The sequence below is a fragment of the Dromaius novaehollandiae genome, chromosome 1 (assembly GCF_036370855.1).
Source record: "Dromaius novaehollandiae isolate bDroNov1 chromosome 1, bDroNov1.hap1, whole genome shotgun sequence".
Taxonomy (NCBI): Eukaryota; Metazoa; Chordata; class Aves; order Casuariiformes; family Dromaiidae; genus Dromaius; species Dromaius novaehollandiae.
The window spans coordinates 195,613,155-195,639,802 of NC_088098.1; the positions used below are offsets into that span (position 1 = coordinate 195,613,155).

The following is a 26,648-nucleotide window of genomic DNA, read 5'->3' on the forward strand; positions in this document are numbered from 1 at the left end:
CCCCGGCCGCCGCAGACCGGGGCCCGCGGCGCCGACCCCCGCGGGGCAGCACCGCCCGCACAGCACGCGCCGCCGCCCTCCCCGCGCTCCGCGGCCGCCGAGCGCCCGCTCCGCCACAAGACCAGGCCGCGGCGGCAGCGGGGCCCGCGCTCGGGGCCGCCCGCGGGCCGTGGGGCGGCCCGGCGGCTCCGAAGCGGCTGCTGGGGCGCCCGCAGCCCGCCGGAGGGGCCCGGCGCGGCCCCGCGCCCGCCCGGCGGCGGCGGCGGCGGCCGGAAAGGGCCCGGCGCGGCGCGGCGCGGCGCGGCGCGGCGCGGCGGCCTTCCCCGCCCGCCCGCCTGCCCCATTCATTGGGCGGCGGAGGCGGAGCCCCGCGGCCCGCGCGGAGGTGTAAAGACGCGGCGAGAAAGCGCGGAGGTGCCATGGCCACGCCAGCCGCGGCTGCCGCCGGCGGCGCCGCCTCGCCTCCCGCCTGAGCCCGCCGGTGCGGGGCCAGCCTCGGCGGGGCCGCGGGTGAGTGCGGGCGCGGCGGGCGGGCGGGCGGCGGCGGCGGCCACGGCCACGGCCACGCGCGGGGCATCCATTTTGCATGATGCAACAGCGGGGCGCGGGGCCGCCGGCACCCCTCCATTTTCTGTCCTCTCCTCCCCGCGGCGCGCGCCCCGCTGCCGCTCCCTCCAGGGGCGTCCCCGGGCACGACCCCCTCCTCGCCCGCCCTCGCTGCCGCCTTTCCTTCGCATCGCCCCTTCTTCGGGGCACGAAACCCCAAGCGCCGGGGCCGCCCAGCCCGCTCCGGCCGCAGCGCGGGCCTCTGCGGCGCCGTCGAGGATGCTGCCCCGAGCCGGGCGCCGCGCTGCCCGCGCCGCCTCTGGGCCCTCTTTCCTCCCGCCAGGCAAGCCTGGCCGAAACTCACCTAACTGCGTGTGTCTTTCCCAATTAACCACTCTATTTATTCGCTTATTTATTTATTTATCGCGGCGCTGTAAGAAACACGCAGTGCTGAGAGGTGAAGGCCCGGGTTTTAAGGAGCAGGAATGCCTGGACCTGTTTTCCAGGTGTCCTGTCCTTGTCCGAGATCGTTCCCGACTGACTGCTGTGGTGTGTATTTTTTTTTTTTTTTAAGCTGTGAAGGAGGCTGAGAGTTTGCTGAAAATCCCAGTGCCGTTCTCGGTGCCCAAAGGAGCGCTGCACCCCGCGGGTTCCCGCTGCCGGCCGTTCTTTAACCTGTGCTGCCGCTATTTCACATCTGTGATTAGGAAAACATCTTGTTTGTCAGCATTTCACTGGCAGCTGGTTTGACTAACAAATATATGTCTTCTTTCTTGGCATATATATGTGTGAATGTTTGTTGGAGACAAGCCAGAGGAAAAAAAACACTTAAAAAACCCCCTCATGTAGATTTCTATATGTGACTGCAAAGCTGCAAAGAAAGATTGGGCCTATGTCTAGAAATGCAACTGTATTAGTTAGTTGTGTTGTCACAGCTTTTAGAAACCTTAGTTTGGGAGCAGAACGCAATTGTCCTAGTTGCTGTATGGAGAAAAAGACAGTTGCAGCTCTAAAGAGTTCATAGGCTACAAATACAGGCCTAAGAGCCGATGTTATGAGGTAACGTCTCTTAGGCAGGTAGTTTTACCACCTGCCAGAGGCACGCAGGGTCATTCACAAATACTAGCTTCACCCTCAAGCAACATCCTTGTGATGATGATGTCTAACATCACACCAGCCGCTGGACACCGCTGCCCCAGTGGGAATCCGCCTCCTCTTCTGCACTTCCGCAGGCTCCTCTGAGCTGTGGGGCAAGTGGGGAAGATGTGTTCAAACGTACGTGTGCTGTGGGGGAAACTGGGCAGAGGGACAGCCCTGGCTTTTGGAGTAACGCACTCAGTGATGCTTGGCAGTGACACCTGCCTCGCGTTTGAGCCTTGTGACAGAGTGGTATATTTTGTTTTAGTTTCCAGCTCTTGCAGCGTATTTGTATTTTAAAATGTAATGTCTGGCACATGGGTATTCATGCATATACACATAGTTTCCCAGCTGTATTAGTGTATTCATTGTGTTTGCTTCTGACTTGTGGATAATAGGCAGAAACTTGTATTTCTGGTCAGATACTCTATGGACTTCCATTGCTTTCAGCACTCAGCCTAAATGTCTTCTAAGCAGATTTTCCATATAATGCAAAAGAGGAGGAACTGTTTAATTACATAGGCTACATACTGCAGGTGCTGACACTGACACAAAGTGCAAACTCTTTGATTGCCACAGCCTTGAAAGTTATTTACTTACACATGCTAGTGCTGTATGTTTTGAGTGTTTTGAAGGGGGAAACCTTTGACTGTGTTCCACCATTTATGTGCTTTAGATAGGCAAATTGGCCTTGAAATAAAACTATTTCCTGAGCAGGAGGAATATTGGATATTCAGTCCCTGATTCAAGCTGTTGTACTGACGTGTAAAGTTTTATTCCTCATTGCTCATAGATTTCCTATATTCATCAGCAAAGAGAGAAGATATGTTCAGAAAGCACTCCTTGTTTGGGGTGGGCTGTGACAGAAAATGAGGCCAGCTAGGCTTCTAATTTAAGCATTTCAGTGCTTGAATTTGGGTCAAAATGCGTTATTATGCGTATGCAACGTGCTCTTGAATCCACATGTTGGAAAGAAAACAGAGCTGGATTAGCTAGACAGTAGGAATGTAGCTTAGACAAAAGAGGGAACCCATGTACAACAGGGCAACTCTTTTTCTAATCTAATCAGTTATCAGAGGAGCAGGCTATGAGCTGTATGTTTGATGAAACCTCTCTCTCTCCCTCTTCTTTTTCTTTTTTGTGTGTCAGACTCCTGGCAAATTTCAGGTGGGATGCATCCCAGTGTGGTGTTGTGCCTAAGCTCTGTGTCTCTGCTTTAGATTATGTGACATGTGACAGAGAGTGTAGCATCCATTTTTTAGTCTCAGCTAAGAAAGAAGACAGGAAGAAATATGTTATGGTTTGGGTGAAGGAGGGCAGTGATCTTGTTTCAGTTACTACCTCTGCTATCTTATATTCACCCTTTATCCGTTAAGTTCCTCAACCTTGACCCATGAGGAAGGGTTAATGAGACTTGAGTAGCCCTTCAGAAATGTCACTTCCAGTTTTGTCCCAGCTTTCAGAGGGTAGAAAACAATGTAGTACCTTTAATTCTCTTCTCTTGGCCCTTATATATGGTGACACATATTCAACCACATACAGTCTGTGGCAGGAGGAAGTGATGATGGTTTACCTTGGCTGCAGATGTACCCTGGATGATGGCTTGATCCTGATGAGGTTTGTTGGCTGAGCCACAGTGCTGCCACAGGGCAGATCTGGATGTGGCAGAACTACTTTGCATGTCATGAAGGATGATCCAAGAAGTCATCCTCACTTACGCTGAGTATGTGGAAAAGCTGGTTGGCTATGTATTGAGCAGCAGAACTGGGACTGGGCAGTATGGAGGACTAGTTAAGATGTTCTGGGCATGGTTGGTTTGGGTCAACTCAAGTCAATACTGATCCAGAGTTTAGTAACCCAGAGTGGACCTTCTCTGCTATGTATGTCAGTCTGTTTGGCACTATCCCTGTTTTATTATTATTATTATTATTTTCTCCCATTACCTGGTATATCCTCATCCCTTGTTATCCTGGGGTCTGGAACCTTGCACATCTGTCACGTGCTGAATGACGCTGAAGTAGTGTTCATCTGGCCAAATGTAGATGTCTATGTCCAAGGCAGGCAATCCAGGCTCCCTTTATGGTCAGTCAGAGGAGGAAAGTGGGCATTCCTAGGGTATGATTCATTTCAACCTAGTATGCTAAAACACATGAATGGTAACCTGAAAGTTTCTTTCCACTGATTATAAAAGGAGCCGTGAGGGATTAGCACAGATGTAAACATCTACACTATAAATGTCTGAATGTTTATCTCAATGAACTTGCGAGATTCTCAGATTCCTCAGTGACTTTGGGAAGAGTGGTGGCTGTTTATACTACGGTTGAGTTTGTTCTGGTATTCGAGTACTCCCTCATTAGTGCCATTGCTGCAAATATCACTGGCTACTTAAGCCTACAAAAAAAAAGAAAAAAAAAGAGGCATAGGTGAAACTCCAAGTCAGACGTTGAGGTTAGCGTCTACCCTCTGATTACCTGCTGCAGACAGGATTCATGACAATTTGCCTGTGGTTCTTTGACAGTTTGGGAGTTTCAGAGATTGGGACCTGGCACTCCCAGAGCTTCCCACTGCCAGTGTGGCTTAAGCAACTTGGGGACCCTGCTCTCCCTGGGAGCACTGACCCAAACCATGTTACCTTGATGGTGTGTCGGCAGCTACTGCTGTCCCTGAATCCACTTGAGCCTAGGAAGCAGGTGGCCTAATAAGCCAGAAATCCCATGAGTGATATCTTATACACAGAAGTGCCTCATTTCAGAGTTTCCAAAATAAAATACTGTGAAATTTCAGTTCCAGGTACATTTCTGACTTTCTGGTTTTCACCCCAGCTTAAGGTGAAGAACATTTCAGAAAACTTAATTTTCACAGAGGTGAAACTTTTGTGTTCGTGTTCAGGAATTAGAGTAACTGCTATAGGAAAGGTGTTTCTAGTTTCTTCACTGAGCAGGACTCCTCAGTGGATTTTCCTGTTAATCTGAGCCATTCCTCAGCGTCTGCCCTGCGTTTGTCATCACCACTTTTATGAGAACTCCATGCTATTGCTATCGTTACTGAAATATTAAAATTATTACAGTCTACTTAATAGTAGCATTCAGCTTTGTATTTTGTTCTTGTACATTTCTTCTGCCATTTTTTGAGATGAGGAGTAACCCTTGGTTTCCCTCTCACCGGATGTCCACACAAATATCCCACCTGTCTTTACTGGATTGTAGAGTTTTTGCATTTCACACTTGCCTCATTATTTTCCTGGTCCTTGTCATTTCCTTGCCATGTTTCTTTCATGGTGGATATTATTTGTCCATGTAATTTTTAAATTTACTTGGTATCCTGTTTTTACAATTAAAGACTACCCATATTTATCGAGCAAGCTATGCTTTCTTTTTGAAATCTAGGGCTATTTGATAGTCATCCACTTCTGAAAGTTTGTTAGAAGCCACTCTGATGTTCTAAAGAAATTGAACACAGACTTTTATTCAGCTGGGGCTTGTCCCTGGTACTAATTCATGCAAATGGTTAAAACCCTTCTGGCAGATGATTTATTTAACTCATTGAACAGTTCAGTCAAATGGAAGGTTCTCAAAATAAATAGCACTGTGTGCTCTGACCCGTATTATTCCTGGCTGCGTGGGAGCTTGACTGCCTCATGTTTCCAGGTATTTTAACATAGGGAGAAGAGCTGAGTTATGGGGTAGACGCATGTCATCTCTGGCTGGAGTTGCACCTGCAGAAACGTTTACTACTGCTAGTTGCTAACTGGCATCCCAATGGCAGAGGCAACTGCTGCTTCAATTTTCTGGATGATATGCTAGTGTGAGCTCTTCTTTAATTTGTTTCAGCTCAAGTAAGGCAGGGTAGCATAAGCTGCTTCAATGGTAGGCCTTTGCTAACTTAAGTTCGCAACTAGATTTGTTATTTCATTGCAGTGACTCTTTTACTAAAGTGGTTTTAGCTAGCGAAGTAAATAATATGATGCATCTTCAGAAAAATTTGCTAACTTAACAAAGTTTGAGTGAAATGGTCCAGAATGCCACATGAGCAGTTCAGTGCATGGGTTGGATAGAATGGTAACATCTGGAAGGTGGAAAGCAGAGATGGTGCCAACCATTTGGGGACATTTATCGCTGAGGCCAGTACACTTGGAGCCGTAAGAAGACTTGGGTCTACAGTGCTGCTCTGGATGTCAGCAGTGCAGGGACTGTGGCAATTCAGTGCTTTGAGCAAACCGAAGGTGAGTTTGCTTTGGCTGTGGGGTATTTTGGGGGGCTGCGGTTTAGTGCCACTTGCCATTATTATAAAAGAGATAACATGCAAAATCACCTTTTATGGTTAAAGCGTATCGAGATCTGGGCTTGGGAGCATTTGGATCCAAAGGATCTGCTTCCTCATGCTGCCTCTGCAGTGGGGTAATGCCTTTACCGTGGGGTGATGTAACACTGTGGATTTCAGAGGAGCACTAGAAGCTCCTGTGAAATTTGAAGTCACTAATCAAAATCAGCTCTACAGAGCTGATAAGAAAGGAGAAAAAAGTACTAGCTATAAAGCATAACAAAATCAAACCAGTATTAATGCTAGTAGTAATTTCATTTGGGAACACCAGTGTGGGAGGTAAATTAGGAGGTATATTTGGCAGGAGTAAACTTATCATACAAGAAATTACTGTGAGTTGATAGATGAACTGTTTCTTTAAACTGAAGAAGAGCTTCTCTTCATCAAACGAAAAATTCCTAAAATAAACTAGTTGGAAAAGCTGGCTTGATGTGTTTTTGGAACTAGGTCATTTCATTGAAGTGACTCCTTTAGTAAAGTAGTTTCAGCTAGCAAAGTAAATAATATGATGTATCTTTAGAAAATATTCCAGAGAGGATTAGTTGGCTCTGGTAACCAGAATATAGTCTTTCATCTCTAGATTGCTGATTAAACTTCACTCTGGGTTGCTTACTGCCTGACAGCTGTTTGATGATCCATGTGAAATAATTCCCAAGCAAAAAATACTACTGAATGCTGCATTGTTTGCTTGTCTCCTTCCAAAAAGTTCCCCAAACAGTGTGACTTGGAACACATGCATTGTGAAGATTTTATTCTTGCTTTCACTTTGCAGTAGAACATCAACAATGCGTCAGACTGGTTTGTGTGCTTATAGCTTCTAAAAACTTATTGCAGCCAATAAGAAAAATATGGCAGAATCATCCCCCTGCTTTTTTGCTTTATTTAGAGCAGCAGCAGCAGATTTTTTTCAAAGTTGTGTGTTTGTAATAAGAATCATGTAGATATTAAGAGATATTGACACTGAACGTATAATCTAAGGTCACCCTGGAAAAATGTCAGATAATTGAGGATCTAACTTGTCCACCACTGCTTTAGCATCTCACTGAATAAACACATGTGAAATACTGCATGGAAAGAAGTGTCAAAGCAGACATTTAGAAGTCTGTCTTATCGTCTCTTCCTGCACTTAGCTGATACAGGTTTGAAGTGCAGAGATACCTTACTGTTATATAGCAGCCCTTACTGGCCACGAATGCATTAGGCAGTATGTTTCAGGCTGTGTAATCTGCTAGAATAGGAAGGAGAAAGGAGCAAAATATTCTGGCACCACGAGCATGAAGAAAGGGCAACCACCCAGAACTCAGCAATTGAGCAGTGTATTAGGGTGGATGTGCCACGTCTTGGAGGAGAAAAGCAACAGCTGTTTGAGCACTCCTGGGGACCTAGAAAATAAGAATTTCTATGGGATATCTCTCCGATGTCCCACAGGGGAAATGGGGGCGGGAATTTGGCCTCTAGCATCTTTTCAAATCAGAAAAGCTACCAGCACAAGCAATAGAGTGAAAAGCTTAGTAATTAAGCAACTGGAAAAGAGCAGAAGCACATTTTTTATGTTTTTCTCTGAAGGCACTGAGGTCAGTGCTTCTGAAGTCCAGAAATCCAAAGCTTTGTCCAGAAAGCTTTCCTATTTTTGAGGAACATGATTGTTATGAGGAGCTATTGTTCTTATGAGAAAAGTGGACTTCTGAACAGGAAAAGCCCCAAAGAGCTGGTCATATCCTTTGACCTGTCTTTCTGTGGATAGTTAGTACAACGATGTAAAACTCCACTGAGATGTTTTTGCTTTTGACAGCTAGAGGTTCAGACAGTTTTCGGGCTCAGGGAGCTGTCCAAGTTACTGTTGGAGCTTTCATAGCTCTCAAGTGCTCTCTGCGAGTTCTGTGAGCCCCTGCAATAGTTGGCGGAGGGAAGAGGGCCTCTCCGGAGGGTCATTCCTCCCATCTCTCTTCAGAAGGAAAAAATTGTTAGCTGGAGGTGCCTCTCTCTGCCTTTTGACTGTAGAGGGGGCCCGGATGATATCCTCAGCATCCAAAGCATCTGCTTTGGAGATTGATGAAGTTAGCTGAGTGGATTCCCACTCCTCACAACTGAGGAACTTGGTTGAGGGATATCCCCAAGAAAACTTTTAGAAGTGCTGAAGCCGCACTGTTGTGTCTTGGCTGCTCCAGAGAAACCATCGCAGATGTTAGAGACCTTTTGAACTTGCTTTTCTCTTAGAAGGAAATACCTGAAGAGCAGAACAGCATGGTGCATAGCACCAGCAAAAGCACAACAGCAGCCCTTCATTTTTCATGCTGCTGTTCAGGCCCTTGGGGGAAAATGATAATTATTGTTTGTTTCAGAGTTATTTTTCTTTAAAATAACTTTTTTTTTCCAAAGCCCCAGTGCAGTGGCACTAACATTTACAGCCCATAGTTTGTTTCCTTCCTGCTGTCATTTAAAGAGCCTAGCAGCAGTAGATCTTATTATACTTAGAAGTTTCTTGTTCTAGATAAGTGACATGCAGGGTTGGGGAGAGACGTGTCTTATGGCACTGTAAGTGCTAGAAGAAGTATGTTGAAATATGTAACACAACGTCTCTCAGAGGCTGTCATATTTAGGCCTCTCTGCTTACACTTTCCCACCCTGTAAATATAATTAATACTGATTTTCTCTGATGTCGGAAAGATGGTGTGGAAAAATCTAATATAGTCTTTAAAATGTATGAGCAGACTGGATGTTATCAGATGTTTTTCTCCCAAGAAAAATAAACCATATTCACTACAAACAGTACAGTTTTGCTGATAGGGACATTATTTATTATTTCTAAGAATTCCCATATAACTTCATTTGACAGGAATATGTGCCATGTGACTTAACTTATTTCTGTCATTGGGTTCCACATTGGTACTGAGAGGTTCAAAATTTTGTACATTTTTTTTTAGCAGATTCTCAAAATCAGGTACAGCGAGGAAGTATGATTTTAAGTATGTTTTGAGAGTCACAAAGCAGGCTTTTGGGCAGGCCAGACTTCCAAATGAGAAAACTCAGGGGTATGGAGATGCAAATGGCAATTGCTCTAAAAGCAAAAAGGGTGAGCAAGATTTTAGTCAAAAAATTGATCAACTGCCAGCCTGACAGGATTGGAGAGGATGTTGTGACAAATCATTTCTGTTGTTTGGAGTTCATCTCTTCTGTAAACTGACTTGTTTTGGAGTAAGCAAGAATTTACTCCCTCCGTGGAAGCATGCAGATTGCAAGAAGTGGCTTTCTGCAGTACAAATTGTAAAACAAAATGAGAGAACAAACAGGGTGACACTGACTGCCAGAAAGTGCCTGGGTCTGCACTATATTTGCAGTGGTCTCATGGCTGGGATCAGGACAAATCTGCCAATTTTCTGCATTCCTGACTTGTTGGAAAACAGTTCGGACTCACTCTGGGCAGTCCAGCAAGCTGGTAGGAGAGGGAGGAGGGGAGAAGTAGAGGAGGAGAAAATGCCGGTACAGCAGCACGGGGCAGCAAGTAGACGACAGCGGCTGGCCTTGCTGTTTCTGTGTATCCTGCTTCGTCTTTGGGTAATGTTTTGTGCCTGAAGGGGCACAGACGTGCTGCTGTGACCAGCAGCGTGGGCATGGGGAGAGGGATCTTAGGGTCTCTGGGCTTCAGAGGGCTGCCAGTACTGGGTAGCTCAACTGTAAGTCAGATGGTGTTACATCAGTAAGAGAGATGTACTGTCTGCAGGCATCAGGGACAGGAGTGATGTGCTGTTTAATCATCATGGAGTGGTCTGGGGCAGGGGGATTTTGTGCCAGTGTCTCCAGTTTTGCTGGAGCTGCCATGGGCTTGGCTTACCTGCTGGTGCAGGACAGAAAAGCCACGCATTGCCCTGCTCTCCCAAAACAGTATTGTAGTTCAGAGTAATAATATTTCAGGCATTTCCAGGAAGGCCCAGCATGTTGTGTCAGCAGCACGCCCAGCTTTGCACCTACCAACAGCTCCCAGTGCCGGAGCACCCAAGGAGAGAGGGAGGTGTGCTGGTCCAGGGAGGGTCTGGGTCTTTCCCTCTAACTGCTTCTCTAGCCCATAGCTTCAGGTGAGGGCTGGGCCTTCCTTGGTGTCGCTTATGTAACGATTACTAGCTTTCTGCCAAAATCTCGTTGTAGGCCAACCAGTGTGGAGTCCCTGCACTGACGGGGGATGCAGGATCCCTCTGCTACGTCAGTGCTGGTCGTGTCTGGTCTCGTGTCAGCCATGAGACACGAAGTGCGTTCCCTGCATTCTCGCGCTTGCTTCATCTGGTGGGTGATTTACGCTCTTTTGGCTTTGGGGAAAAAACTTCAGAAAGTCTTGATTCCCTCTGAGGGAGGAATGGGAAGCCTTTTGTAATTCTTCATGGGATGAAAAAAAGACCTTTTCAGGTGCTGAGATAAATATGGTTTGTTTTGGAAATGCATTTTCCCCAACTTGGCCACTTGCTGTTAAAACTTCATGCTGCACAAACCACTCACTTTTGTTTCAGTATTTGACCCAATCCTGCCTCGCTCTGCAGTCCTCGAATCAGAGATTTGGAAATCTCTTTCCCAAACTCTTCTGAGTCTCCTTGCACAACCACACAACCTTAAACATTTGGACTGGATGGAGGCAGAATCTCTCCTGTTAGACAGTAGTCTCTTTGGCTGTGCAGTCTTAATTAATTCTGAGCACCATCTGTTCTGTGCGCTGACGGAGGAAGGGCCCTGGGGGAGAAATAGCTTGTGACCCTGCAACTAAGTCTGAATTATGGTGTGAGTGCTAAAGTTTTGAGGGCCACTGTACTACTGATGCATTTGAGTTCCTCACTTTGCAAACCTAATGTCATTCCCTGCCGGTGTTATTCTGTGTGCAGTAACAAACCGCAGAGGGCCGAGGAGGCTGTGTTGCTCAGGTCCCGCCGTTCATAACAAATCTGGGAGATGCAACCGGCAGTGGGGAGTGTTACTTTGCCCTTGTCCTCCTGCGGCGCATCCGTTGGGAAGCAGGGGAAAGCTGAACAGTGAGCTTGTGGCTGAAAAGAGATGTTTACCAAAAGCAAACAAACTTCACACCTACCTTGCTGTGAAATTTAATTCCACATCAGCATTATGCCTCCTTTCTGATAAGATTTATTTGGATAGACTATATCAAGACGAGGCTCTGATATTTATCTGTAAAAACAGGAGCGTCTGATTATCCTGTAATCAAACCAGTTAGACATCACACTGATACCATCTGGACTGCTCTGTACTTGTTTTAGGCTGGAATACTGTGGATGCAGTTTTCAGAGACATTTTGTCATAAATCCATCAGTGCTTAGGAGGTGCTAAGCCTTTACCTTGACAGCTTGCGATATTAAGTGCAAAACACTTTTGAGACTGAAATTTTCTTCACAGACAGACCAGTGATCATACTTCACGTTCCTGTTTTATTAATCAGGTGCTCCTGTCCCACTGAATGCTGGACTTCATTGGCTCTCAATGTATAGGGGACTGAAGGACTGCAGAGCTGGGCAGGATTGGGTCAAAATACTGAAACAAGAGTGAGTGAGTTGTGCTGCGTGAAGTTTTAACAGCAAGTGAGCAAGTACGTGGGTGAAGCTGCCATGGCAACTGCATGTGGCATTTGCAGGAACGACCAAACTGTGCATTGCTGCTATTCCTAATTGCTAGTCTGCTTTTAAAATGGAAGGCCCGCTCTGCTCGTGATGGCCGGGGATACCGTGGAGAGGCGGCTGCCTGGCAGGGGGAGGAAGGTGAAAAGATGATGCAATTTGCGGAGCTTGTTGCAGCTTGGGAGCCAGCACAGGTACTAGTGCTAACCCGGCTGTGGGAGCCGGAGCGGGTGGATCGCGGTCAGCATGATTTGATCCCAAATTAGCAGTGAATGCTCACTGCCACCGTCACAGCGAGTGGCAGCGGGGGAACAGTGCTTACTCAGAGGCTTAGAGGTGAATGTGGTGTCTGTCATTTCTGAGCCTGCTGTTGGCAGTCCCGGAGGGGTGTTAACACAAAGGAGCCGGTTGCCTGCCTCGGTGTTTCCCTGCGGGGACCCCTGTGATTGCAGCAGAGGTCTCATTGCCACGTGAGCACTCGCTGCTTTTATGCAAGCATCAAATTCAGGTTGGCAGGTGATTTTTGTCCCCTCCCTTCTCTTTCTCCTTGACACAGCCTCATGCTTTACCCCCTGTACTCTATTTCTGTGGACTGCCCTTGGCTCTTGCTTTGCTGTGGGCATCTAGACTGTGACAAATACTGCTGATGCTGCTGTGGGCACATCCTGCATTCCTGGCGGCCGGGCTCGCAGCTGCCCTGCCCAGCTCAATTCCCGTCCCAGTAAAGCGGTCCCTGGCGAGGCAAGTGTTGTGGGCTGATGGGGGAGTCATCATTACCTGTTGGAGACTTATGATATCACTGTATTCCACATATGTTGGGTGTGTGGCTGCAACATCAGCATTCAGCGTCGTTGTTTCTGCCCAGTGTGGAGGGGAAGTTTGCAGCTGTAGCCCCTGCTGTGTTAGGGACAAGATGAAGGGGAGCAATCTGCCACCTTCACGTCAGTCCCAGCACCCACTGTCTCGGGGAACCGAGGGAGCTGCTCCTCTATCTCTGTTTGAACTGTCCAGACATCCCCATTTAGGGCTCTGTCCTGCAAGTGCTGTGCTACACTGCTTGTGATGTTCCTGGACAGCCAGGGCAACAGTGGCCACCGGTGGCCCTTAAAACATGTAGGCTTGGCTTCTTGGGCTCTGAGGGACCCAGGTCTATGTGGGGGTGTTGGGGGTGGGGAAAATATGAATTCGATCAGGTGGCAGCACTCAGTCTTTGCCTTTAATTACAAGCTGAGCAGATCTGGTGTGTGTCAGGGTATCATCTGTCAGGGGAATGTCTTCTTGAAGAACTCTCCAACGGGGATTATTTATCTATTAGGGAGAGTGTCAAGACCCACCCTTGAAACTGCAGACATTCAGCAGCATTTGCAGCCTCTTGGCTGTAAGAGAGGAGGCAACTGCCCAAACCAGCTGAGAGGTGCATGAAGTTCTTGTTCATGCTTGCAAAGACTGTGCGTGGAGCTTTTAAGGAATTGTTCCCTCCCCAGCCCCGGAATTATGAATGGAATGTAGGAATACAGGGTCTAAAGGCAAACATTTTAACTCATTTCACAGCAGGCTTCTTTTTGGTATGGTGTAAATTATGTTTGCAGGAATGCTTTAGTCTTAGATCCACAGTAATAGAAATGCCCTTGGAAGGTCGTAATGTATTTTGGAGTGCAGCTGACTTGCTCAATAAAAAATTAACTTCACTTTACTCAGAAGAAGGATTTTTTTCTTAATTCTTCTCTTATGTCAAGTCACTAGCAAACAACCAGATAAAGGTATAGAACTGACAGATCTGACTCAGAGGTGTGTGTGTGTAGAAGGCCCTTGAGACTGATCTCCAGTCTCAATGGAAACCAATGGAAAAATTCCTGCATTAACGGAAACCTAGTCTAATTAATTTATTTAGAGTGCATGAACCCTAAGGAATGATACAGGCTTTTTGGTATACTTTGACATTTGCAGACACAGACATCCAAGGATAGCAAAAACTTTCTTAAAAGCATAGAGTCATCTTGGTAGGATGTCCAGAGAGTAGTACAGTGATTCTGCTGTGTGCAATAGCTGCTTCCTTTCGTCCCCTGAATATGTATTCGGTGAAAGCTGTGTTTTCTTCCTCTTGCCTAGTGTGAGTAGCACGGTGCAGGCATTTCTGTGGAGATGGAAAAAGAGATGAAAAGCTTTGTCTTAAACGTTACAGAGCACAAGCAGAGCCACCCCCTGTACACTGAGATGTAGAAGTGAGCACTACATACACAGGAATTTATTAAGTCTATCTGTTGAAGGGGACTTATGTTGAAGGGGACTCCAGATATTTGCTGGGGACAAAGTTCTCACATTCCTGTCCTTTTTCAGGTTCATGCAGGCGTGTGACTTATCTTATGCTGACGCTTGTGCAACCTACGTTTTCGCTAGCACGAACAACACCACACCTCCAAAATCTGTTAGAGAATGTTTTCTTCATTAGAGAAAATTTCATTCTCATTAGAGAAGTTTTTTCAGACACCACCACCTCTTGCACGGAAACCCCTCTCTTGCTTTTTTAGTGAAGGAAGTAGTTCCTTTGCTTTGGGTTAGGACTCACTATTTTAATTGAGGAAGTTTTAAATTCAGACAGCAGTGCGATGATCGTAAAGCACACACCAGTGCTGGGAATGTTCCTGTTTGAGAAACAGATGATCTGCAGATACTCTAATCTACAGGGGTGGCCAAACCCTGAAAGTCATTTCTCAAAGTGGTATGTGGCCAGGTGCTGCTGACATGGCCCAGGTCAGTGCCCAGCCAGGCCACCGCCAGCGCTGGATGTGGCCCAGGAAGAAGCAGTGCCAGCATGGTCGTGAGCAGGTCACTGTTGCAGCGGTGTAACACGGAGGGACCCAGGCTGAAGCTGACCGCCTCTGACTCAGGAGCTACCTGCTGGCCTCCTCCGTCTCCTTCCCTGTAAGGGAAATTACCCTCCGTTGATTTGTATCTTTCAGGCTACTTTGGTCTGTTCCTCGTCCACACCTGGAAATCCCCACTCATCGTCCACACCTGGAAATCCCCACTCATCTGGGCCCTTTCTCCTGAAGAAACGACAGTGTTCAGGGAAGTCTTTCAGACTCATCTTCATGCGTCCCACCTTCGTTCAGGATGATGTTTACTGTTTTGCATAGACTTTGTGGCTCTTAATCTGTTTGTTTGTTCGCTTCCTTCTCTATCATTGTAATAACATACCAACTTCTGTCTCAGTCTAACTTGCTTCCTTATCTCCCTAGTGAACGTTTCCCACTTCTTCCAAGGACTACTGTCTAAAGGCCATGACCGAAACGTGCTGATGACACAGCCAGACGTTTCATCGAAGCAAAGCTTTGTCTCCATTTTATCTGGGTTCAAGAAGACAGAAGCTCACTTACTTAATATTGTTTCCCAGAACGTAATTTTATTCTGCTCAATATCAAGTCTGAATCCCTGGCAGATTACAGGCAATATGTCATTTAGGGTTGATCCCTGGCAATCTGTCTCAGGCTTTCATTTGGCAAGTCTCATTATCAGTGGAGATTCCCTCAGGTTTTATGACAAATTGAGGGAGTTAAATCAAGCAATTTTCTTGCAGAGTGTAATTTGAAGCCCTGCTGAGGAACTATTTGAGACTGAGTAGAGCTGGTGGGAGATTTTTCACTTAAACGTTTTCTTCATCAGAAAATTGTGATTCATGTAATTAGAGAGGTGTGAGGCCCTTTGTCAGCTAGTCAAGAAGTCATCTCCTTAACTTTTTGACCCCTGAGAAGCTATGGACAGCAAATGCACTGCTGTTGAGTGCTGATTTGAACTGCCAGAGGATCTTTGCCGGCTGAAGGGTGAGGTATGGGTCAAAAGGTTTGAGAGCAGTGAAGGTGTCTTTCATGAGGTGTACTTTTCAGGTAGGAATCCAACCCAGAGAGTTTCTCATCCCTTGTCCTCTGTCTTGGTTGCTGGCTCCAGTCACTTACCACCCCTTCAGCCTGTTCAGCTCTCCATAAGGCTGTGCTGAAAATCAAATCAGTGAAGTGGTCAGGGTTGAAAAAAAACAGCAAAAAGCCCCACTTTTTTTGTATGGGGATATAAATAATTGGGTTTGTTTCAGTATTCCAGTTTGCAGTACAGTTCCTCAAGTGCTTATATTGGTACAGCTACAGGGGTGATGCAGGGGATAGGACTATGTGCATGCAAGGGTTAACCTGGCTTTGCTGCCAAAGCAACCATATTATCCAGCTGGGCCCGAGTCTTCCCTGCTCTGATGCAGGATGCTGTATATCCAGTTTATACCTAGGAGGAATATCTTTAACCTTTTCTTAAAATCCTTGGATGTTGGAGACTCGCGTCTTTCTTGTATCCTGTCCCACTGTTTCATTATTTCTGCACTTAGAATCTGGTCAAAATGTTAGATTTTCTCCACTGCAAATTAAGCCTAGTGCTAGATCTTCTCCATTGCAAATTAAACCTAATGCTTTCTGTATTTCTACAGTAGACAAGGAGAAGAATTAAACTCTATCTATCCTTTCACCTGTTGAGTGCCTCCCTTGATATTAATCACAGCTGAAGCTTTGTGGAGAAGAATGGACTTCAGTGAACTTGTGTTTTAGAAATTTTGAAGTTTGAATTCTGGAAGCTTGAAACATTCCCTTCAGGTCAAAAATGACTACTCTTTTCAAACTGTATTTTAATTTATAATAATGAACAGTCCAAATCAAGTTTTCTGCAGGTATTGAAACAAAATATTGAGGTTTGTCCGTTTTTAAATTTTGAGGAGATTTCTTGCTCATGACTATTTTAGAGTTTTCTTGTTTTGTCTGGATTTGGGAACAGAATAGTCTTGGCCATCTCAAAATTTCTTATGGGATGGGAAAGGAATTTCACATCTTGTTCCAGACAGTACACATGGCAGTTCAGAAAACCGGCAGGTAAGTCGTAGTGTCCCTTAGAGTGTATTCTCTGTTGGCAATACTGGAGCAGCAGCAAATTCTTCACTTTTAGTAGGACTTGATGTTCCCACTGGTGATTCCTTGTAAGTGGGTGGTGTAGCAATTAAAGAGCAGAATACCTTGCCAATCCCTTTCCAATGGAAGAAATTCTTCAGGGCTCTGGACCACCTGGAGAACAGTAGGAGATGCTGCTTCTGAGATATCCCTAATGTTTGAGAGCTTCATCTACAGACACCTGCACAATCCCCAGCCATGTATGGCAGGGGGCTGGTTCCTAAGCAATGTACTTCTCATGCCATTAAAGCAGCTGCATTCGAAAGAGGAAAGTAATATTGTCCCCTTTTTGTGGGCAGTATGTCTTTAAGCAGGTGGTTAGGATTGTATTTTTGTGTACAGTGCACGCCCACTTTGGTGTGTGTGCCATTATCTATCTCTATTTAGTGTGTAGTTTATATTTAACCAGGCAACTTTGTTCTTTTGAGTAGGAAATGCCTTACTAGTGACTGAGCCTTTTTTTTTAATAGAATCGGCAATGAATATAACATTTAATACCTCTCTATATACATTCCTATAATCTACATTTCTGTAATATATATATATAATATATATATATGCATACAAATGCATATATGTAAAAAATATAAAATAAAATTACTTGAATCAGGAAGAGAACAATTTAGGAGCACACAGACAAGACTTGCCTTGCCTGGTCAAAATATTTAAGCAGGATAGCCTCCTTTTACACACAGTGAAACCAATGTGAAGATTTGCAGCTACCCCAGTGGCTTTTGGTTTGGGGTTTTAGCCATCGCTGCTGCCATGCTGGGATATCTTTCAGCTTCACATAATGACAATGCATAGTCATGCCTGTTTTTACATTAGCTGTCAAGCCCTTTCTCTGTTGGCAGGCGTCTGCAAATTGCTGTGACCACAGCTTCTGAGTCAGTTCTCCGTACTTGTCCTGAGGCCGTCCTCTCTAAGCTGCTGTCCTTCTCCAGCCCAGCCAGTCAGGGTCGCTTGCGGCAGGCTTTGGAGATGCCACCAGACAAATACTTGAATCTGATGTTGCTTCTTTTGCTGCTTTTTCTAAAGGACTCAAGATGGTGTCTTAATTTAAGTGTACATGGGGAAAGCTAAACATCTGCTATAGCCTTCTTGTCTCTGCCCTGTCCGTTGTTGCAGAGTAACTTAGCAAAACACTTGCAGATTTTTCCGCAGTAAGACATTTTGGAAGGATGCATCTGACACACTTCCTGCTTTATACTATAATCCAGGAAAGTAAGTGTTTTGGATTGCACCTGAGGCTGACATGTCTCGGTGACTGTTGACTTTTGTCAGTGTATTTCTGAAAGATGTTTCTCTGAGCAGTCAATGGCTTGGTCTCTTACAACATAAACTCTTTGCAGCTAGGAGTCTACGGCTAAATCTGACACCCAACAGATGCCTGTAATGCTAATGGAAATAGTAAGAACTCAGGTTTTCCACTTCTTCTCCTGCTGAGTAGAACTTCTGTGTGAGTGATACTGTCTCGGAGATGAAAGTAGTAAAATTGGCCTTTTGGAAAAGGCTCCCAAATGCATGTTTTACCTGTTTATTGATCAAAAAGTTGGTGTCATCATTGCCTGCTTGTTCAGGAAACTCACCTGTGTTTAAAATAAAAACAGAGGGCCAAACCCATTCCACATTGTTTGGCAAACATGTGAACATGGCGTAAGTACAAGCTGTTTGTTCCCCTGCAGATTAGTAGTGGTGACGTTACTGCTGTGTGGGGGAGACATTTGTTCAAGACCATAAGGATGCTGAGGAAGATTGAGACTGCCCGTGGGATGTCACTTTGCTGTGAGAAAGGTATACCAATGGCAGTTAACCTTTCCTTGTGTTTCAAAATGAATGTAAGCATATGTGGGACAAACCATATAGGATATTCTATTTTTGCATCCTCTGATGAGGTATTTGGGGAGTTCATTATACATGCAGCAGGGCTAGGTTTGGTTTTTCTTTTTTGCTTAGTAGAAAAATCCTTGTTCTGAATAATCCTCTTTAATTTTATGCTCTTCTGCAAATTGGAGTTGGCTCCTGAGAAGAAAATTCTCAAGAGCAGCAGGGCCTTGAAATAGATAAGGAGTGGTTTCCAGAAGTTGAAACAAATTGTAATTGTTTAGGAAGTGATAGCACTGCTTATGTAAAATGGTGCCATGTCAGCTTATTTTTACACATGGTGTTTTATGTTTAGCTGGACAGATGTTTGTTATGGTTTCCTTTTTGCCGTTAACCAGATGCAAGATTGCTTATTTTCTTACGGGATTGTTTTGAAGCATGTCCCCTTTTAAAATGTTGTTAATGGGGAAGGAAATCTATAAACCTGATATAATAGGTATGTTGACTATTAGATAAGAGGAGGAAGACTATCTTATTTTATTTTAAAAAATAATACAATCAATTCACAAGAATTTGGACACAGAACAAAAGTAACAAACATAAAATGCATTGTAAATAATAGACAAGGACGAGTACGAATTCTGGCCCTATTGAAGTCGGCGGGAGCTTTGCCATTGACTTCAGTGGGACAGGATTTCACCCAAGGACGTGACCTCTGCCTCAGGATCCGCCCTGTTATCTAGGTGTATCATTGTTTCCCTGAGGACCCAAAGCTGCGTGTGGCTGAGTTCCTTCATCCTCTGCTGAAGTTTGAAGTGCCCAGTGCCTTGGGGTGAAGCTGCTTCCAGCCCAGATCTGAACAGCTGGGGCTCAGGGCTTAGGACCTGTGGCTTTTTGTGGGCCATGGCACCACAAGCTGTGTATCCACACTTTCTGGGGTCAGTGAAGGAAGCATGAAAAGCAGGAGCTGATGCCAGCTGTGGAAATCAGGCCAAGCCCTTGTGTCCAGTGATGATTTTGAGGGATGAGAAGATGGAGATGAGGGTTATTAAGAAGTTCTCAGTGTTGTTCAGTCCTAAAGGCTTTGGTCCTTGCCATTGGCAGGAAGAGAGTGACTCCTGCCCTGCAATGCAGAGCTTATCCCAGGTGCTGTCCTGGTAGGAGATGAGGGACATGGCGATGTCCAGCCATGCTCCTTGCAGTGCAGCCAAGAAAGAGGTTCACCAGGGTGCAGAGGGGCCTCTCTCTGCCTTTCAGGAGCTCGTGCCCCGGATGACAGAAAACTCTAGCCTTTGTGCCCCGATCACTGTCAAGCAGCTATAGCAGGGGTGAGAGTCAGATATTTACGTGTGTGTGGAGAAAAAAGCTAATTTCAGTTCATTCAGATCATGTTTCCATGACTGTGTCTATCCTTGAAGATGGTTATGTACCACCTCATAACATTTCTGGAGTGGTTTATGTTGTTTTACATGATTAGAATTGCATAATTTCACAACAGTACTGACCATAAATTAAAAAAAAGGGCTTATAGTTTCAAATATGATTAGGAGTGGGAATGAGAGGAACCAGCCTAGAACGTGTTTCCTGACTTCAAAGGCAAGAACAGCTATTTAAGAAAGTGAGATCACAGGCAGATCCAACTTCTAAAGAGGAAAAAATCATAATCTCTTCTGAAATCACCCTTTGATGCAATTGCGAAGACAACAAATGGTATCAGAAAGGTTTTGAGCAGAGGTGTAATGGCTGCTGTAGTGTATCCTGTTAAATTGAAAGATTGTTCTGAAAAAAAACCACTCTTGACCTTATTGAAGGTCATTTTGCTGAGCTATTGTGGTTATAATTGAAAGTGAAAGGTTGATTTGGTACCTTCTGCTTCAAAAGCAAAAAAAATGTGTAAGAGATACTCAGGATGGTAATCATTCATCTATGAGATGAAAGATAATGCTATGCATGAGGAGATGCAGAAAATGGCTGCGGTTCAGGGACCCTGCACCCTGCATACATTCGTAAGGCTTGTAGATGGCATTTTATTCACAAGAGAAATACATAAACTTTCTCAAGTTTATTGGGGAGAGTGAAGTTGATATCTTGATCTTGAGATCCACACGAAGACAGCTGCTTGCTGGCGTGCAGCCAATTTCAGGATATTGGCCTTAATTTCAAAGTCTATCATAATTAAATAGTGCCCCTTCTAAACAAATTATCCTTAAAAAGCCTTTCTGCTTTATTCTTGATGGCCGTAGTACAGCTGTAAATAGCTGTAGTTATGTGTGGGGAAGCTCCAAAATGTTGAGAGATACTCTTGAGCTATATGTAAGATTGAAATAAGTCACTAGCTTTTCTTTTTTTTCTTTTTTCTTTTTGCTTTTCTTTTCCCTTTCCTTTCTTTTCCCTTTCTTTTCCCCTTCCTCCTTCACTTTCCTATCCTATAGCAACAATTCCTACCTTGCCCTCCCCCCAAAGCTGGTCAGGCCAGTGTCCTAATCCCCCATCCCTGCTGCCAGGGGCTGTTTCTCACAGAGGTTGCCTCTCCGCAGCCCAGTTCAAGGGAGGGCAATCAGGTGCCAGATCTACTTTCATCTGGAGTGCAGAGATAAAACTTCCATTGGTTTGGCACCACTGAGCTATGTTCATTTTGCAAGACACTCGGTTTAGTTAAATGTAAATTAAATGGCTACGTAGGAAATGGTCTACAATTATTATTAGGCATTAAGTTTTTGAAGCAGAGGCATTGAGCCAAATCCTGAAAGAGTCTTATCATCTGCGGCTCCTCGGATTTTAGTGATAGTAAAAGGGGGAGGGAGAATGGCTGTGAACAGCAGGGAACCACAATCCACCTTTAGCTGGAGGCATTTATTAGAGAAAGATAATGTCAAGCTGCACAGCCTGACTTCCAGCTTTTGCTTTTGTTCACCACAGAGCACATCCTCCTTGGAGCTTTGTGCAGTGTATGGAGACAGTTAGTAGGTCGCTTGCGCGCTGAAAGTAAATGCATCATTAGTGCCACCTATCACTTAAAGCTAGCCCCATTTCTGTTGTGTAGGCATCACAGAAACCTGTGTGTATACTAGCACATTGGTGAGTGAGGGCACATCACAAACATTTGTTTTACAAACTACATGGCCCAGCCCTGCAAGTTACCATCCTCCCTCAGCTGTAAGAAAAGTTCAGCACATTGTAGGATAAACTTGCTATATTCAGCAAGGCTGATGTCAACTCAGGTGTGCAAATCCTGAGTAACACAAAATAAGGCATCAGTCACTGGGGTTTGGGAAGGCTTGATCCTGTAGCCTCAGCCTGGAGCCAAGGTAAAAGGTCTCAGGAAGATTTCCTCTGAAATAGTTTGGTAGCTGATACCAAACCAGATCAGCTTTTCAGAGAAAATTAATCATACCCTGGACAAAATGCCAGAGAGTTTTCCCTGCAGAGTATGTGATATGCTCTGTGCCATACCAAACCTGGACTGCAGTATGGGATCAGACTACCTAACCAATCAAGTCTGCCTAACCAATACCTTGTTTGTGACAGTGGGTCTTTGGAAAGAGCCTGAGAATAGGGCATGAACAGCATGATCCTGCTCTGCATTTGGCAGATGGAGTTCCTGAGCTCTGTCTAGACTGTTGTGCTCAACAGCTGCCAAAGGACCTGTCTTCCACTGTTTCTTTTCCTGGTCCTTTTTTAAAGCAGTTCATGTTTAGGTGTCTACAACATGCAGTGACAACGAATTCTTCAATTTCATATCCTCATGCTCTGAAAGACATACTGCCTTTTTTTTCCTGAAGTGAAAGCTGGTATTTGGCAAAGCATGCAAACGCTAGCCTCAGATGACACAGTACATCCAGATTACACGGTGCGTAAGTAAGCATCCAAGGCAGGAGGTGGGCAGGAGGAAAGGTCCCAGGCAAAACATTTCCATTATTCCAAACAGCTCTCTCTTCCCACTTCCTGCCCCTCACAGTCTTTACTAATCTGTCGCTCAGATGTAGCTTTCCCTTTATTCCCCTGTCTTGCTTCATCTAAGTCTCAGGGTGGTCCTTCCATGTCTCCTGGGGTCTCTGCTGGCCCCTGCAAAGGGCAGACGAGCCTTGCCCTGCCACGCTGTGTCTCTGCAGACCCTCTCGCTCATCACTCAGCCTCTTGCCCAGCCAGGCCACCTCCCTTTAACTCAAGGTGTGGTTGTTTTCTCCAGGACCTTGTCACATGCACGTGTCCTGAGCCTGGCAGATTATTTCCATTTTCTGTCTTAGTAATAGCCTAAATTGCGACTCACATGTTCATCTGTGTTGCTTCTAACTCCTGTGTTCAGGCCACTCAATGTCTAAACCTTGCCATAAGGTTTGGCATATTCATTTAGCAAGAGGTAAACTGGTTTTCACTGGTCCTTTGGCATTTCTTCATATTCCTGTACCACCTAATAAATCTGTATTTGAAATCCAGAGTTTGGCCCTCAGTCAAATTGGTCTTGATGTTCAGACTAGCTTTGGAAAATAAATCTGTTAAGACATTTCCTGTTGGTATCTTGCTCATAGTTGGCTGCAGTTTATGACGGGAATTTTTTCATTTTGTTTTGGAGGTTTTTTCCACATCTTCTGTAGCGTTTTTTCTTGGTGCACAGCACTGGAATTTTTCCTGTTTCCTGAAGTTCCAGACTGAATATAAACTACTACCACTACTGTTCAGGGTGGATGATTTAGCCCCATCACAGCGGTCTTTCTAAGACCCAGACATTAGTGGAATCTCTTTATCACTCTGCTGGGAGTTAAGCAAAGCCTAGGACTCATGTTGTCTTTCTATGAAGTAATGAAATTCATTGCGGAGGTTTCACTGCAGTGCTTGTGTTCTCTTACCCCAATTTAAAGTTCATCACAGCGCTATCCCCGCTTTTGGAGAAGTGTGCAGCTGTCCAGCTGAAAGCAATTCTGGCTGTGACACGTATTTGCGTAAGATTCAGGTGCAAAAGAGACTGTGTGGAAGAACTGATATATGAAGACACTTAGGTAAACAGATTTGTCTTTCCTCTGAAGGGAGAAAATAGTTTTCCATCTCTGTGTGCTTTGGGAATTCCTATGGTTCACCAAATGAGATTTTTGTAAGATTGTCGTGAAATCTACCTTCCTTCATTTGTTTGAGTCAGTGTCTCAGTGTCTCTCTTGAATGTAGCTGCTGTTTGAGAGCTGTTGGTGGACTAGACAATTTTGGACACTGTGGGACTTTGAAATCCTCAGCTTTGTTCTGCAATTATAATTACTTTTCATAATAGGAGGGCTAGGCTTAAGGCCGGGGAAAGAGATTTAAGCCAAGATTTATGACTGGTGTCTTTTGGAAAAGTGAGGCATTTTTTGATTTTGTAGTTGATATTGGGGTGGCAAAATGGAAGCATTGGATTTAATTGCTGGCTCATTTAATTCAGTTTCTTAACATGTATTTTTCCACTTTTTACTCTGGGTTTTAGCTGGAGCAGATGAAATACAAATCTCACTTGACCATATTATAAATTGCATTTAGCAATATTTTTATCTACATGTTATTTTGTGCATACTGTTGATGTTAGTGTACAATGCATATTACTCTTCCATTATTGATTTACAAGGAGCTATTCATTTGAAAGTGAATGCCTCAGTCCAGCATTGCCTCTAGATAAAATAACTTTTCTCCTTTTCCATAATTAATGAAGAAACATTTAAAAGCCCTGCTACGGAAGCTGGGCTTGATGGTGCAACTCAGATATCAGGCTGGGGCTCCTTTGAACTCCTAGGTGCAGTCTGATAGGAAAGCAGCCTTTCATCTTCACAGGCTATGTCTTTATTAGGAAGTAATGTGTACCTTAGGAAATAATGTGGCCCAAAGTAATTTTGCAGAGCAGAACAATTACTGCCGCGGATCTGACATCTGCATTAGACACATTTCAGAAGAGGTTAGTTTGGACAAGCTCCTGTCTGTTCTTGTGGGCTCAACACCCTGTAGTTGTTGGAGCATGTTAGATGCATCCCTGCAGTGCATACTCTGGTTTAGTTTCATCCCAACAGTACCCAATTTTTGCATTCCATGACCACACTGCAATATGAACCGGTGTGGTAAATGGGGACAGCTGGGAGATTCACTTCTAAATCGCTTCTGCACTCCTGCTGAGAACAAATATGCTGATGTGCTGCACCCTTAAATAGTTGAATAAAGGTCCTAAAGTAGTGGTTTCGGTGTGTGGAGCCAAATTTATTTGTAAAAGCATTATAGCTTGTTGTCAGTACCAGTGCACATCTGTGTTACTTGGGTGTAGATTTTCTGCGGTCTTTGGCTTGAGTGCGGTTCTTTGGTGATGTTTGAAGCTTCCTGGTGTTTGTCAGAAGTGTTGGGCTTCCTGTGCCAGTGACCTATTCAGAATGAAGAACATGCCGTGTTACAACCCCTGCAATCTTGCTGTATTTCAATGCATGTTTTCCTGCATATCTGTATTAGGATTAACCCAGCAAGTCCTACAGAGGCATCCTAGCTGTGCCTAGCATCATAATGTCCAACTATCAAATTCTGAATGTGGATGATGATGCTAGGAATGAAGGTAGGATGGCAGAATACTGGCGGAAGAAAATGGTTAAAACAGTGGGGAGCAAAACTCAGAAGAGAAGGGTCAAGGACAGGCAATCAGAAAGAACCAGGGCATGAAATCAGTGGTGGAAAAGCAAAGCAAAACCTCTGTAAAAAGAGAGGTGGTGTCAATTGACTGGAGAATAGCAAAGAGGTAAAGGAGTTTGCCTGTGGGAGACTGACAGATTCATCTGATAGTTGTATTTGATACGAGATATAGGGAAGGTGGGGTGCTTTTTTTTCTTTTCTTTTTTTTTTTTGCTTTTTAAGAAGAAAGGGAAGAATGAGGGCTCTCTTTTATCTTTTCTTGATTAAAACTTTTGATACAGTGCCATATGGGAAGTTACTTAAGAAGAGGAGGACTAGTAGGAAACTTGCAAGGTGCGAAGGGAATTTGCTAGTGAGAAGTCAGGAGGTAGAAAGGGAAAATAGACGCTTGCGAAGGAGACACCCAGTGAGTGTTTAGTAGTTGGTCTTGGGGTGTTCTTATTGCTTCTGTACATGGTTCCTCTTGACACAACGAGTAGGAGGGTGCAATGGGATATCCTGCTGTTATGTTGCTGCTCATAGGGATTATTCAGAGTTGAACAATTGCAGAGAGATGGACTGTCCAGTTTCTATGGGACATGGATTGCTTAGCTTTGCAAAATGAAGGCTGGGAGGTTATGACTGGTCTCTGAAAGTACACTGGGTTAAGCACCAAAGAGAGGGAATGGCCACTCTTGACACAAAAAGACGTGAATAAACACTGTCTACTAAAGCATTTTGGCTGGAAAGTAGAAGAGTGTCAGTGGAGCTTTCCAGCACTGGAGGTAAAGAACTAGCAAGTTTTAAGGAAGAGCTTGAGAAATTTGTGGAAGGGATATTATGCCAGGGTTGCCTGTGACAACTAGACTTGGCAGTGTAAGAAGCAAGAAGTCCCTTCTAATATTGTACTCATGGATTCAGGTAACACTGTGAAGAGCAGCTCTCTATCTGCTCTCTGAAGCTTTCAAGAATTTTGAAGCAACTTCTTGTTTTTCTCAGAAAGAATGGGACAAAACTTCCCTACACTGGTTGTGTCCAAAGGCATAAATCTTGAAGGAGTAGGTTTTGTAAAGGCCTCCTTAACTGTGTTAGTTCCAAGGTTGTTCTCTAGGAGAGGACCCGACTGCTGGCGATACTGGTTTGACTGATTATAGCTTTTAATGAGTGCTGTTACTGTCTGTGTTTGCGGATTTGTAGGCCTGATGAATTGCACAGCAAAATCTCCCACTGGTGTAGCAATGCAAGGCACATTTCTGATGATAGAAGAAACTCCGGAAGGAGCTTCTCAAGGATCCATCCACACAGAGGAATTTGGTGTACCCTGCTGCTAATCCTGTCGTAAAGTCCCAAGCATGGGAGCTGCACCTGAACTGCTCGCAAGCTGAAATAGTGTCAGGCTGTAGTTTGACCATGCCGACACATCTATACACGGGAATGGCAACGGCCTAATTGTGTGCACATAAACATCTCTTTGTGTTAGGATGTGTATTTCTTGTACTTCCAGGTATGATGGATGCCCCTGTAGTACTTGTTGGGCCTGCACTATGAGCAAAGACTGAGTACTTCTGCACAATGTAGCTTACGGTATGTGGGTGATCTAAAAGGCTTCATTGGCACTATCACATGGTTA

The 26,648-nt window shown here is 44.9% G+C and overlaps 1 protein-coding gene across 2 annotated transcripts in view; it reads left to right on the forward strand.

Annotated features, from left to right (window-relative positions):
* The first annotated feature begins 315 nt into the window (after positions 1-315).
* The window catches only part of SLC7A1 (solute carrier family 7 member 1), a 56,336-nt gene continuing 30,003 nt past the window's right edge, over positions 316-26,648 (forward strand). Inside the window, exons 1-2 of one of the 2 annotated variants that reach the window (XM_064504960.1) lie at positions 316-510; positions 18,274-18,382. In XM_064504960.1, the coding sequence (XP_064361030.1) occupies positions 18,331-18,382 (52 nt within the window). In that variant the 5' untranslated portion in view covers positions 316-510; positions 18,274-18,330. The remainder of the gene's footprint in view (positions 511-18,273; positions 18,383-26,648) is intronic. The other variant, XM_064504961.1, reaches the window with a different exon arrangement.